Below are 16,240 nucleotides of genomic sequence, written 5' to 3' on the forward strand. Positions count from 1 at the left end.
TTTGATGACAGTGGGCCTTAATCTTTCACACAGATATTAACACGATATTAAGGTTTTATCGAGCGTACTGTGTGATGCGATGTAGAGGAGGCTTATCCCACGGTAGTTGGCGCAGATTGTGGGGTCTTCCGTTTTGTGTAATGGGCTTGAATTTCAAGTGTCGTGCATAATTTTGTCCGACCATAGTCTACAAAGAAGCTGGTACATGCTCTTTATCAGTTCGCCGTTTTGGAATAGCTCGGTCGGCAATCCATCGGCCCCCGCCGCTTTGTTGCTCTTCAGACCGGTAATTGCTATTTGAACTTCTTCTTGATCGGGCAGTGGAACGTATGCTCCCTTGCCAAGCGGAAAAGTAAAAAAGATACAAAGTTTTGACTTGAAATAAGAATATAGCCGATTCACTAGTTTTGTATTCGTTGGGCTTCAACTTATAAATAGTAGTTCATAACTTGGAAAAAAAAGTAGGGATCCTCGAATAGGAGTCCTTGAGGGAACATCCTTCATAAATATACTATTATGTACATAAAAGAGTAACATACACCGAATTTCCGTTCGAATATTAGTTTCTAGCTCTATCTTAATGATAATGAATTCAAGGGATTGTCTTAAAGAATCACCCTGTAAAAGAATAAATCCCAGTGGCATTGCATTTGCTGACATTCCATAAAAGAAAAACTGCAAGCACTTTTACCGAGGAGTTACACAGCATTAAGCTGAAATGAAAAATAGTAAAAACAAAAGCATTTTGGTGCAAGCAAAACATCTATTTAAAGCGCTGCCCACACGACGCTTGTTCCGCGTTTCCTTTTTCGCATTCTTTCGAGTTTTTCCACCTCTTATTTCCACATTTTCTTAAAGCGCGCATTCCAAAAACTTAAATTAATTTGCAGTTTTTGCTACTTAGCCAAAGCATGTGTCGGGTGCGCATTGTGCTCAGCTCGCCACTCAACTGCGATTAGCATTTTTTGCGCTGCTCTCGCTGTAGTGGTTTTGTACTTTAGATTTGGAAACTTTTAAGTGCGTGTTGGCATGAGACCGCATTTCGCCTGGCTGCCTCTTGTTTCGCACAATTTTATATTAAGTGCTAGCTTGCAAGTTGGCGAGTTGGTCAGCCAAAGTTTCGCTTTGTGACCGCACTGATTGGCAGAAGCTGCTTAAAGCCTTTCCCACGTGCTTAATAAAATATAAAAACCAAAAACTATATATGAAAACTCCAACGAAATGGTAGAGTTTTGCAAGGTTTAGATAATTTGCTTAAACTAATTAAGCACACATAAACAAATTTAGCTCTAAGTCTAACTTTGGCTTATAAAAATATGACTTTAGCCAACCACGAAGGTGCGGTAAATTTCACCAAAATTCCGACTTTAGTTTAACTCAATTTCGCACATATTTAAGCCATTACAACTACAGCGCAAACACATGTAAGAAAACGTCATCCACGTGTCAAACTGTCAGCACAACGTCACCGTTACTCATACGCCATGTTCAACCAATTGGCTTTGTAAAGCAATGCAGTTGTAAGCGCTTTGCTGTTCAAATCATGAAAGCACTTCCAAAGTCAGCAATTGTAAACATATTTATATATGAAAATATAATCAAGCAGTTTATAGTATCAGTAGTAATTTACAGCTACATAAACAAACGTATATTCATACATTTATTGTTCGGTTATTGTATGGCTATTGCCAGGTATAAAAGATAATTTATATTTCCATTAAAATTTAACGTACCTGTGCTTTCATTAAATTTTTATTGACGTGCTAAAAGCTAATTTTAAATCTAGTTCAATACAATTGCATAGCAAATGTGGCAGAAGCTGCAAATGTTTAATCTTTGAACGAAGTATGCTAATATAAGGACAGGTTAAAGCTTTAATTAAAAATCAAATGAAATAGTATAGTACTATATATACATATACAGTGACATCAATAAAGAATTTTTAATAGCCTTTTATATGCAATCTGTTATCATTCAGTAAAAATGATTCATTTATTATAAATAACAGCATAGAAAATATTATGTATATTATTTCATTAACAATTCAATTCCACGTAAGTCATCGGTAAAGGTATATTTCAATGCATTTTACTGAATTTTTTTAAGAAACGGGAGTGACATTTTTATAAAATGTCAAGTATTCTAGTTAGTATCCACTTTCACATTCAATTTTTTCATCCATATTTTTATTCTCTTCAGTTCAGGTTAAATAAGTGAATTAGAACCAGCTGGGATTTAGGCCACTGTAATTTAGGGGGGAGCCTGCTTAGAGGCTTCAAAAAATCGAGTTTTTTTTTGAGAATTTTTTTAGGAATGAAAGAAATAATTGATTAAAGCAACATTTCTAGGGTTTATAGTTATATATTAAACATTCACAAATTTTTTGGATACGAAATCTTTGCTATTCTGCCTTTGGGAAGCATTTGCCCGAGGCATCTCGCATGTGCATTTGTCGGACGGCGTGCAGGATGCAGGTCGCAATTTCTATCGGAAACAAAAGATTCAAAGAGATTCGTATTTTTAAAATAATTTATTCTCTAGTTAAACTAAAAAAATTCCGAAAAAAGTTTTAAATTTGTCGAAATTTTTTAAAAATTGAAAAAAGTGGTTTTTGACCAAAACAAATTTTCTTTATGTTGTTTAAAAATATGTTCAAATTTGACTTTTTTAGCTTTTTTTAGTTTAAATAGAAAATAATTTAATGCCAAAGATAATAAAATTTGCCCCAATTCCATACGACGTTTAGTTTTTTTTCTATCCTGCCAGCCAATTAACATGGTGACATATTCTTAGATTATTTTTAAAGAGACTTAAGCAAAAAAAAATCGATTTTTTAAAGCCTTTAAATCAGACTCCCCGCTTAGAGCAGTGTCATCTGCAAATGTCGCAATCAGAACCCCTCCGGTTGTTGGAAAATCAGAGGTGAATATTGTATAGAGGACAGGTAGACTGCCTTGAGGAGCCTCAGATGCAATTGAATAACTATATCAATAGTCACTCCTATATATTACATAAAAACTGCGACCACACAAATATGAGTTCTTTAAAAAGCAATCCCGTGTGCCACACACGATCAAAAGCCTGCTGAATATCTAGAGACATTCTTGTGCAGTACTTTTCATTTTCTGGCCCGTAAATTTTAATGTTGACAACTCGACGACATCGCTCAATAGTTCCGAGGTTTTTTCTAAACCCAAATTGGTGCTCAAGTATGACTTTGTTTATTTCAATAACTGATAGCATGCTTCTCAGAACTATTCTATTAAATAATTTTGAGAATGGCACCAGCAAACTAATTGGTCTTTATGGCTTAATATCATTTTTTGATTTATGAGGCTTCAATATCATTATTATCTCCGCACATTTTCACAGCGTTGAAAAGTGAGAAAGTCAAAGAATTGTGTTGAATAATAACGTTAAATATTGCATGTATTTTCTGAAAGCGCTCTGTTCGTTTTTGCATCGATAATGTCATATACTGGTACTTTCGAGTTTTTAAATGTTTTTATTTATTCCTCAATATTTAACTGTGAGATGTTTTATTGGAAGGTCCATTTGGCAGGCTACATATGGAAATCTTATAACTGCTTCCTCATCTGTATGTCTGCTGCGTGGAAGCGGTTTGAAAATCTATTTTAGGTATTCACAAAATTTTTGGGCTTTCTGACACAAGTCAGATTTACACCATGAACCATTAGAGTTTCTTACAACAACATTTGTTCTTCTTGGACATTTTAAATAGTTCATGGTTCATAAGCTGTAGTCTTTGTTTTTATCAACATCAATAATTTTGAGAAATTCTGATACTGTCTTGTTTTTAATCGATTTGAGCTACTTTCAGATTTCTGGTGGCTTGATTATATCTTTTTTTTACCGATTGAACAATTAAGATTTGTATTTTTAAGTGCATTGCTTAAAAACTGTTAACAGCAAAATTCAAAATACCAGAACTAAAACTTTTTATCTTCTAAGTGATGGTTATTTTCATAAGGAATTTATGGAATTTTTTTCTTTTTATGAAAGGCTGATACTAGGTTTGTCTCCGAAGTTCAGTTCAGTTTGTATGGCAGTTCCGACAAATGAGCAGCTTTTTGAGGACGTGTGTAAAATTGCAGATCATCGAAATGTCAAAAACTGAGGAATTAGTTTGTGCATATACATACAGACAGACAGACGGATGATATTACAAATTCCATGCCAAATTTTTAACATAGGTTAATAAACAGTTTAAGTATTATCCAGCAACTCAGTGGATTTGGCAGAAACCTAATTGCTTTCACTCCAGCTACCGAATGTATATTAAGTCGCATTGAGAGCAATGGAATTTGTTCCGTCTCTTCCGGCTGACGGCTAGTCGTTCGCGCAGATAATGTTCCAACGTCTCATCATCTGGCGATCGAGGAAGCTATAGCTTGACGTCTAGTTGATTGAATTGACTGAATTCAGGTTTGCAAAATATGTCTAACAAACTCAAGTGGTGGTTGAATGTCGATCAGAAACATGACGCACCCTGTAAACACATATGCGCACTCACAAATATGTAATCAACGAATGTTTTGACAGGCATAGTAAATATTTTGCCATTGAAATGTGAAACCACACATAGGCAAGACGAAAGAAAATATTCAGAGCTAATCCACAGTAACCTTACACTAAGCAAATGAACGCAAGTAAACAAGCGAAATATGCAAATAATACATAAAGACCGAATATGCCAGCCATTCATTCAATTAAATAACATTGCAAGCATTTAAAATATTTAAGGGTCTAATCCAAAATATGTGACACAGCACATACAAATCATATGATGTCAGTTGTTTAGGAATAAAATACAACTGATATTTAGCATATACTACACATTCTTCGGCTATCTATTATATTTATTCTACTTATATATTTATGGCACTTGCAGCCAACAAAAACCTTGACAAAAATTTCAAATTTTATGAAATGCACCCCACAGAATTGTGCCTGGCAAATACCAAAACATACGTTGTACATATGTACATACATATATAAGTATGGGTATCGGCTTTAACTGCTGGTGTCGTTTTCACTGCAATTCCCTACAGCGGCTGAGCTCGGAGTGGGTGTGCCGAGTTGTGCGGTAACGGGCCAACGTTAGTTAGGTCAGTAAGGCCAACAACAAAAGCGCACACACAAATTGCGGCCCAAAGCTCAACTGCCAGCATCGATTGCTTTATTTATTTTTATCTCTTTTTGCTTTTAGATCTCATATTTTTGCAGCGAGCTGCCTTTTGGGGAATTTTTCTGTCTCTTGTATGTTTTCCAACTATTTTTATACAATGCCTGTATGCATTTTTGGCTAACCAATGCCTCAATTAATCTGCTCAGTGAGGAGTAACAGTGCTAAGTGGCTGCCATATGGAATTTGTAATTAAAAATTGATAGCATAGTGATTTACAGAATTTAGGCTTTTATCAAAATGAAAAGCAAAGACATTATCTTATTTTGTGGTTCGTGCTATTTTTGGAACAGTATATAGAGTTTAAAAAAAGTTTTTCTATAGCCGATGCTCGATTAAGTGCTTTTCTTTCTATTGGAGCTTTAAGTGCATAAGCTGTTTCAGCTAAGGCCACAAAGCACACTTAAGTTTTCATACGCACACTGCTAAATCCGATAATTTTTGAGATTCTCCAAAACGATCTCTTCCGACTTTTTGGATGGTCTCCATATCTATCGGTAACACTCTTGCTCCTTTCGAAATTCTTTCAAGTTTGACCTTAATGTTCACGTTTGAGCTTCTTGATTGTTAAAAATTGCTAATAGTTTTTTTTTATTTTAGATCAATTAGACCTCTAAAAACACAAGTCTAATACATTTGTTCAAAAAATATTTTTCAGATCATTTCATTCAAATGTTAGCCACGATACATGAGTCATGTTCTGAATAGCAAATAAACTTTTTACAAAAGTAAAGTTAAAAACTAGAAATAATTATCGATTTCGGTATTAGTTTCCGCAATTAATCGATAAATATTATCGTAAACTTATAACTCGTTTATAAAAGTGCAAATAACTATCGTTTTCAATAACCCTTTATGCAATTTATCGATATGTATTATTGCAAACTGTGAATAAATGTATCGATTTAAAAGCTACAAAGAGTTATCGATTTCAGTTTTGGTTTGTGTAATTTATCGATAAATGTTATCGTAAAATTTTTATAACTGTACAAAAATGATCGATTTCATAAAAGGACCTGTACCTGAATTTCGATTTCTAAATTTGACTGTAGATCCGGTTGTTTTTCAATAAAATTTCTAATAATATTGTAATTGTCAACAAGTTTTGTCACGGTGAAATGCCTTTTCATAGAATCTAAATATCATTTTATTTCAAAACTAAATTCTATACCAACTCTAATTTCAAGAGACTATGATAATTGAGGATGAAAATGCTTCATACATTTTAGCATTTTGTTCAAGTTCTTAAAAGATCTGGCAAATAAAAAACAACAATTTCTTTATAAAGTTATTATGACGAAACTTTGAACTTCTCTTACCTAAGTCGCGGGTATATTTAAGGGTATTTGTACAATTAAGCGCTTAGCAAGCCAACTTCGAAGCAAGCTCCTAAGCCCTACACTGGCGAAACGTCGAAACCACTGCGGCGAGTAATAAAAATGCGCACTAAACTGCTTGCAACATAGTACATAAATTACATTTTCTCATTTCCCAGCGATTTCCCAGTCATAACCAACAACTTGGTAAGCAACGAAGAGCAAATAAAAGTACACAAAACAAAATAAGAGTGTACCACCGATATGCAGTAGCAATGGCATAGAAAGCACAGCAGCAAAAATCATAAACCTTGCAAAGCTTAATGTGGAAAGAAAAGCGGCAAACAGACTGCTTGCTTTGAAAGTCACACTAAGCCAACCACTTCTACTTCTCTTGCAGGAGGTAAGACGTGCCGGCAAAACCAAAAGCAAAGTTCAACTGTTATATACACACATGTATACAATATATACATATGTATGTATATATGTGTACATCGCATAAGGAAATCAGAAATATAATAAGGAAATAATTAAGAGATTAAAATCAAGCGAAACTGCCTTAAAATTTGCAACAAACTTTTTAGACATTTAATGCTAACTAAGTAATCGTCGTAGTATTCTATTAAAGTACAACAACAACGAGTAGCGAAATAATGTTAATTTCAAGTATCTATTTAAACGTGACTAATTAGAGGAATTATGAAAATATTTGAGTATCAAAGCAGCAAAGCAGCATAAATATTTGCGGTTAAACAGTTTCAAAGCAAACAAGTGATCAAATAGTAATTAAATTCAACTAAAATTAAAGCTATAAATATACGTAAATACATACATACTATACATATGAATGGTTTTCTAGTAAAAAACGTTAAAAAGGTAAATAAAATTAATATTTGAGCAATTCAATACTCTTAATGACTGAAACACGATGCGGGAGCAAAAATTATGGCAAAACCGCTTTGAATATGAATGCAGTTTCAAATGAAAGTGTATATAAAAAAATTAAAATAAATGCTATAAAATAAACTAAAATGACAGGAAAATAAAATAAAATAAAATAAAATAAAATAAAATAAAGCAATTAAATGAATTGAAATAATGAAAAGTAAACTTTATTAAAATAAAGTGAAAATGGGATATTAATATAAATGAGGTAAAATATTAAATAATCTAGGGCAATTTTGCTTTTCATACAAAATTATAGAAACGCTTTTTTCACTTGATAACTTGTACTACTATATGAAATAATATAAGTAAATAATAATAAAGACATTTTTCATAATTTTAAAATTTTCTATTTATTCTTCAAATTCGATGTCGCCACCCTCAAATTAATCGCACTTGGCTCCAATACACTTGTGCCAACGTTATTTTCCAATCCTCGAAACAGTTCTTAAAATCAATTTCCGGAATAGCCTTCAAAGCGCGTATCGATTCACGCTTAGTCTCTTCAATTGACTCACAACGGTTTTCCCGGAGCAATCGTTTGAGTTTGCTGAATAGCCAGAATACGGTAGTTGCGGGACGATATTGGTTGAGAATTCGGCGAAAAACTCACGAAGAATCAAAGCAGTATGCGACGTTGCATTATCGTAGCACAACACCCAGGAGTTGTCGACCCATAATTCTGGATAGTACTTAATAGTATTCCTTATTGACTGTTTAGCTGGTCGAAAGGAATAGAGAGTACACCACATCTCGATAATCGAAGAAAACTGCCAACGTTACCTTGATTTTTGAGCTGCTTTGTCGTGGTTTTTTCGGCTTCGGCTCCTATTGCTACGATATTCGGTCGATTGATCGTCTATATCCGGCTCTTTACCATTAATAATAAGTTTCATGACATCCTAGTATTTGGAAAGCATTGTTTCACAGACGTTAAAGCGACGCTGTTTTCCGAAAAAATTTAATGATTTTAGAAGATATCATTCTTTCACTTGTCTTAGGCTCAAATGATCTTCCAAAATGGTTTTCACTGAACCTTCCGATATTCCAACGCTGACAGTAAGATCTGTGACTGTTAATCGTCGATTCTCAAGCACAAATTTCTTCATTTTACTGACGTGTTGATCATCAGTTGATGTTGATGACCGCCGCGTTTTCGAACCTCTTTGAATAATTTTTACCAATCAAAAACACTTACTCCACGTCCAAAAAATCAAAAATTTAAGGCTTGAAAATCGCTCGCTAATAGTGTTGCATTTCATTCGGCTCAGCCCAAGCCATTTGTTTCTGAAACACATCAAGTCTCGATTGGTGCCAAAATCACGATTATACATCATCTCATACTGCATTGGTTCTTCGCGTATTCTTTGCCAAAAACTGCCGGCGTATTCACCTGATTTGACTCTATGCGACTCCTTGGCTTTTCAGCAAATACTAAAACACAATTCAGACACGATTAAGGAGATAAAAACCGAATCGAAGAAGGTCATGAAGCCTACAAACGTTAGCTCGTCAGTTGCCTCCGGGGACCTGGAGAGTCAGGACAATCATTTTCGCGCGACGCGTTTCTGTGAATGGTGCAACCCGAAGGTGCAGCGTTCGTTAGAGCAGAGGTACGCAATTAAATTCTGTGTGAAACTCGGAAAATCAGCGACAGAGACGTTTGATATGAACAAGCAGGCTTACCCCGATATTGTTGCAAGAAGTGGTGTATTTCGGTAGCAAAAGGCCTTTTTGGAGGGCCGACAATGTGTCTCATGGCATCGTCCACTATGAATTTGTTCCTCCTGGACATACCGTCAACGCCAAGTTTTACGTGGAAATCTTCAAGATACTCATACAAAACATCGCAGTCGATTGCAAGTTGCATCACGACAACGTCCCGGCTCACACCGTCTGAACAGCTACCTAGCCAATGCCGGCATCCCAACGCTTCCGCAGCCGCCCTACATCCTAGATGCGGCTCCCCCGGACTTGTTTTTGTTTCATTTTTCATTCCTGAAAAAACCCAATGAAAGGCAAGCAACTTGAGACGACAGAAAACAGCATGCACTTCGCCTCTCAAGGCTATTCCGGAGTATGCTTTGCGTGACGCCTTCAAGGCTTGGAAATCGCGCTGGCACCGCTGCATCAACGCAGAAGGAGCATATTTTGAAAGTTTTAAAGAATTGTAACGATTGGTTCAATACATTTTTTTAAATCGATTCAGTCCTATTACTTCCTGGACAAACCCTGTATACCGAAAAAAGATTATTCCGACGGTTTCGAGACCTGGAAAAGCGTTGGCAAAAGCGCGTGTTATCGGACGAAGATTACTTTGAAGGGGATTAAATAAAGTTGGAAGAATAAATAAGGAATTTACATGCTATAAACAAATTCGCATTACTTTTTGAACACAGTAGTATAAAAAATTATAAAAAGAGTTGAATATCACCCCAAAAACTTGGCTCGGTTTTGGATTGAACTGAGTAAAGCTTTTGTTCTTCATTAATAGTTAAATTTGGGAATGCTTTTAGCTACACAATAGCTACAAGTTATGATAGTGAAAATATTTTTACAATTTTACTGGAAATAAAATAATAAATAAATAGTCCATAAATAGTCCGCAAACAATAAACTTCTACCAATAAGTGTTAATAAAAACAAGTTTACATTTAAATGGCATAAACAAATATTGCATAAATATGTTGATTTACAGTTATAACCAGTGAAAAAGTGAAGCAACAAATTTTCAAACAAACATCTTTACAATTTTATTCAAGCGCTTTATGGTTTTTTACGCAGGAAATCGAGTGTAAAAATATGATGACCCAAAAACACAATAAAGCAAATATAAATAATTTAATTGAAAACTGAATTTATTCAGCTAACGAAACAGTTTTTTAACCTACGCACCGCGCAAAACACCGCTCACATACAAAACTAACAAATACAACAATACGCCAAACGAACGCGAGCAATTTCGCCAGCAGTCAAGCTTATAAAATTCATTGGCTGTGCCTGCGCGTAAACAATGGCCGAATAAAGACGACAAAAACACGAGTGAAGCTACAATAAAAAAAAAAACACACACACACCCACGAGCACACAAAAATAGCAAATAGGATTAAAAGGAAACATTAAAACCAATTTCGAATTGAGCGTAAACAAAATAACGGAAAGCAATAAAACGGCCGAAGTCACAAACAGCAGGCAACAGGGAACGCACACCCCCTTCCCCCCTTCACAACGCGGCATTCCGTAAAATGCCAATAGCAACCAAAACCGCCACAAAACAAAACTCGCAACAACAGCAACAATCAGCCAACAACACCATGACCATGCACGATGACAACACTGCAGCAACGCATGCCAGCAGCAGCAGCCACAACACGACCACAACAGCAACAGCAACAGCCAATAATTCACACGCCGTCGCCGCCACCAACCTCAACAATAGCAGCGCTGCCAATTTAAGTGGCGGCATTTCATCGCTACCGCCACTACAACCGCCACCACCTCCACCGCCCGCGCTGAGCAGCGGCAACCTGAGCATACTAAACGGTAGCATTGGCATTGCCAGCGCTCACGCTCACGCTCACTCGTCGCATGCGACGTACGGCCATGCACCGAGCGCTGTCATGGCCAGCGCCACCGCCGCCGCCGCCGCTGCCGCCAATGCGAACAACTACAGCATGCCTACCTACGCCAATATTACCGTTATTCCCTCGAACATAGCTGCCGTCGCTGCGTCGAACATTCAAGCCGCGAATGCCGTCAATGCCAATCCGCCCATAGCCGTTTTCATGGGTGGGCTGGCTGGTGGCGCGGTGGCGGCAGCAACGGGCACCGGTAGAGGTGGTGCTGGTGGTGGTGCCATTGGTGTGGGCAATACCAATGACAACAACAACAATATGGATAATACGAGCGAAGAATCGAATGCTGTGACAATTTACAGGTAAACATGCAAGCAAAAACAAAAGCAACGCCGCCACTATTTGTAATTGCTGGGGGGTATAAAAAAGCATACGTAGCGGTCATTAAGCGTAAGGGTTTTTGGGGTAATTGAAAGCAACAATTTTCAGTTCCAATTGAATTTTATTGCATGTAATTGCGGTCTCGAAATAATTGAAAAGTTAACAAACTCTTATCCTTTCAATAGCCTCTTGTAATATGTAGTAAGCTTGACGTACGCAGTACTTAAACGCTGCAGTACTTAAAAGTGGATTTGTTGCAGCTTAAATCCGAGGTGATAACCAATTTTGAAACGAGCTGAAGCCGCTTAGAAAAAACAGCTCAAAATATGGTTCCAACCGCTGAGTCCCCTCTAGAAGTCTGAGGACAAGAAAGAGTCGTCAGCGACTAGGGTCGCAGAATACAACAAGTGTGGAAACAATTCGAAGTTCCACACGATGCATCGGTTCATTGTGAACTCGTGCAGCATTTCTTCGAATTTCCTTTTCACAAAGAATCAGACTTTCACCAGTCCAAACGGTATAGATAGAAAATAATTGAGGTTTTGCAATGCGACCTATGGTCTATTGTGCCCTCTTTATACCCCTCTCTTATACCATAATAATTCCTGGAGTTTACAGCGCGACTGAGGTGATGTGATCCCTGTCCAAGTAAATGGATCCTAAGATCTTGAGCCTGCTTCTACAAATTGCTGGGTATTCTAGAATCAGCTGTTCTGGAGTTTCCTGTTCCACGTCGCAAAACCACTAATCTGTGCATGAGACTATGCCCATGTCGGACAAGTGTTTCTTGAGCCTACAGTTCCCTGTATAGATCGCGACAAAGAGACGGAATTTATCTCGCGGGAGGTTGATCATATCTCTAAACTTTGTTAGGTTGTAAGCTCTCAGTAGTAACTTAGCGTGGCGTATTCCTGTTGTCCTTTCTCGTCCGGGCGGAACAACTCCTTTATGGTTTGGGACCCCACCGCAATGCAATGTTCTGGCCCCATCATCCTGGAAGCCGCCGCAGAACTGGCTATTTCGGCGGTCAGCTCATTGCCGGCTACCCCTTTATGCCCCGGCACCTAGGTCAGGTGAACATGGTTGACTGATAGGCGGTTCAGCCTCCTATGCACTCCTCCACCAATAGCGATTTGACTTCATAAGCTGAGATCGCTTTTAGTGCAGCTTTACTATCACTGAGTATAGCGATACACTGAATACGATAGTTACGATGAAGATTGATTTCTAAACACTGACTTATGGCAAAGACTTCTGCCTGATAAATGTTCGGAACACATCCCTTTGGTATTGATAGTTTGATTTGCGGTACCGCGGTCAGTGTACCACTGGATAGTGCTGCCCCTCAGTAGTAGGTCGAGCGTGGAATCACTCCAATCCGCCTTACTGCTGAAAGTAACTCTAAAATTTTTTGTGAAGTTTACCCTCTTCCTAGCCTCGTCTCTTGGAAGAACGGTCAGTGGTGTGTCTTCCCCTAAAGTCTTCCTTTGTTGAGACGACATTATACCATATGATGCCATGAGCAGCATGATATGTTTCGCTGCCTGTTTGATCGTTAGATGCAGCCGTTTGAGCTCCAGCTTATCTGCAAATGTTGCGGTTAGACAAGTGCGCATTGCCCCTGCGCAGACGCAGGGGAGTCTTTGCAGGTTCGATAGTTAAAGGCTTACCGAAAACTGCGTTGCCATCGAGGTCCTAGCCATTCCATAAATGACAATAGGCCTTACGATCATGATATAATACCTGGTTTGTCGCCCCAGGATCTTCCGGTTAATTCCATGTGCCTATTCCACCGTTAGGTAGAGTAATGAAACCTCTTTGGACACCTTCAACTCTCTACAACCAAATGTTAGTGGACTCAAGCCCGGAAGAGATCTTCGCTTTGTAAAATGGACAACGGTTGCTTTTTAGGGGTTGATATTTAACCCTACCGTATTGTTCCATCTTTTTGCTAGACTTGAGGCACTTTGGACTGTGTCGCAGAGAATGTTCTCAAATTTACCTCGTGCTATTATGACAGTCATGGGCGTACCCTTGGCACCGAGCAACTCAAGGAGCTCATCTACTACTAGGCTGCAAAGTAAAGGGGATAGAACTCCAACTTGTGGGCAGCCCCTTGTAGTAGCAAGACGAATCTTACTCCAAACAGTATATTCATTTCCTCCGACAAGGAAATCACCATCACAGTCTAAAATAACCTAAATTAAATTTTCTCTTCATCATTTTTACTGTAAGCGTTACCAGATATGAAACCTTAGTTAAGTGGTGTTTCAAAGTTGGTTTGGACTTTGTCGCAATAAGCAGCATTCCAGTTTATTAAAGAACTATGAAATAATTATTCAATATTACATCGACTAGCTTAAGGAAAGTATACTTTTTTATTAACATTTACTGTTTTAAGGGGTTACATGAGTTTTCCTCGCGTTTTCTCATACAAAAATTAAATATTTTTTTAGCATTTTTTTATTGTTACACTACACACTATTAAAAAGGAAATTACGAAATTTGTGGAAAAAATATTTTAAACTCGGCCATTGCGACTCCATTTCCGGTGACCACTCGGGGAAAAAGATGCGCCCGCATTGGCAGGATAACTCCTTACAAGATCATCTAAAGTTAAAAAAATGCTTGTTTTAGTTAAAACCTTAACTTAAAAATAAACTTAAAATTGATTTTTTGGCAGACAATTTTACAAAAAAATCAAAATTTCACTGAAATTTTTTTTCAAATAGTTGTAATCAATAAAAAATCTTTCGTGCAAGTCTTTAAAGATTGTATCTCAAAGGCATGTGTAAAATTTCATGAAGATCGGTTGAGTAGTTCTCGAGGAATCTTGCCAACCGACTTCAAAAACACAGTTTCAAGAAAAGCGCGTTTAAAGACGGCGCACTTAGCCTAGCAAGACTCGAGCGCACAAGTTCTCAAGCCTGCAACTCCGAAACTATTACTCGGATCAACTTGAAAATTTAAGATAATATTCTAGAGGTCTTATAGAATTCTTGTAGAATTAATAAAACCATAAAAAACTCGATTTTTTGAAACCCGTTAACCCATGTAACCTCTTAAGAACAACGCATTCGTGCTGTGTACATGAAAACTTAAGCGCTCTTGTGAACTATTAAAACTTTAACAAACTCAAGAAGAAAAAAATAATAAAAATGAGCAACTTTTTGCGCTGTTGGCAGAACTCAAAAACTCACAAGGTAATAATTGCGAACACGTAGCCACATTGCACGAATGCCACCCACTAGGCCTGCTGCGACTTTAATTTAAAATGTAAATTAAAACGATGCCATCACGGCCACCGCTGTTACAGTTATGAGATCCGCAACTACATTTGCTGACAGCAGAAAAACTTGCCTACAGATTAACACGGATCTGTTGCAGGGCCAACAGCCGCCAGTGTTGCCACCGTAACCACGTAGCAACTTACGTACGATACGCTTACAGTTCACCGCCGCTAATGAAGTTGTAAAGAGCAACATTGACTGCCGCTGTAAGTGCGCGCTATTGTACCGTTATTGCAACATTCGTACAAACAGCAGCAGAACTAGTGACAGTTGCAGAAAATCGCAGGAAACCAACAAATTGCAGCAACAACTCGCTTTGGCTGCACACACATATACACAAATTGCATATCCACTGCTATTAAGTGCATGTTTGTGTTTGCGTGCAATTAAACCAAGTGCAATTAGCCACATAACAATAATTGCCTTTGAAACAGGACATGCTGTAGGCAAAATTGTTGCAGCAACCAAGCAAAAAAGAAATGCCGCTTAACAACAATAATAACAATAACAGTAGCAATCGTTTAAAGTACACACGCAAACTCGCTTATCCAGCACACGGGCGCACGCACACATGTGTACATGTGACATACATATGCATGTATATAATCGGCGCTTTAAAGTTGCAAGCTGCCACATGCTGCTGCCTTGCATTTAAAGTACTTAAATTATTTAAAAATCAGCTTTAGCCACAGAAACCATTTTAATGCTTCGTTAAATCACCAACACAGAAGCCTTGCGCATAAGAACATATGCTCCTGTGTGTGCGTGTGCACGTTTGCTATAAATTGGGGCAGCAGCGAGGTTGCAAATATGCACTCAGCACCGCCCGAGCGTTAGTTTAGCAAAACACGCACATCAACCCACACATGCTCACGACTACAAGCGCATATTTACCACAAAATTGTCAAATTAGTTAGTGTTCGTTTTTTGTGCAAGCAGCTAGCGCTTGGATTATTTATGTTTGTGGAAATTAGAGTCATGTGATGCATGAATAGGGGCAAATTAAAGCTAAAACGATTAAGTGAAAGTTACTTTAGACAACACGACATTTAGCAGAAATGAAAACGTTTAAGGCAGCATTAAATTCGCTGCAATTTTTCGAGGTAAGCTTTGACGAATTTGCCAGGTGTTTCTCCACCTGCTCTTTCCAATTGAGTGGAGAGGTTCCTCTTCCTCCGCAAGAGCTATTCTGCGTTGGATTCCGAGTATGACGTTGTTGTTGATGTCTTGCTCTCGTTCTTTACCAGATCCATTTGCTTCGCTACCTTATCCAGTCTGGAGAAAGCAGAGCGAACGGAGCGGATTTTGATCATAGGCCTCAATCAATCAATATCATCAGGGTACAACAGTAGTTGTACACTCTTATAAACGTTTGTACCTTCTCTATTCAGCTCTGCAGCTCGCATTATTTTCTCCAGCAGCAGATTGAAAGAGTCGCATGAAAGGGAGTAGCCTTGTCTGAAACCTCGTTTGGTATTGAGTGGCTCAGAGAGGTCCTTCCCGATCCTGATGGATCGTTGCTCAACG

At 37.8% G+C, this 16,240-nt stretch overlaps 1 protein-coding gene across 2 annotated transcripts in view; it reads left to right on the forward strand.

Moving 5' to 3' along the window:
• LOC120775174 (voltage-gated potassium channel subunit beta-2) overlaps positions 1–16,240 on the forward strand; it is a 166,130-nt gene that overhangs the window by 139,004 nt on the left and 10,886 nt on the right. Inside the window, exons 1-2 of one of the 2 annotated variants that reach the window (XM_040105227.1) lie at positions 7,660–7,675; positions 10,059–11,404. The exons of the other annotated variant lie outside the window; for it this stretch is intronic. Of the exons in view, the coding sequence (XP_039961161.1) occupies positions 10,713–11,404 (692 nt within the window). The 5' untranslated portion in view covers positions 7,660–7,675; positions 10,059–10,712. Of the gene's footprint in view, positions 1–7,659; positions 7,676–10,058; positions 11,405–16,240 lie in introns of those variants that run through there. 2 annotated transcript variants of the gene reach the window in all.

This window comes from Bactrocera tryoni, chromosome 4 (assembly GCF_016617805.1).
Source record: "Bactrocera tryoni isolate S06 chromosome 4, CSIRO_BtryS06_freeze2, whole genome shotgun sequence".
Taxonomy (NCBI): domain Eukaryota; kingdom Metazoa; phylum Arthropoda; class Insecta; order Diptera; family Tephritidae; genus Bactrocera; species Bactrocera tryoni.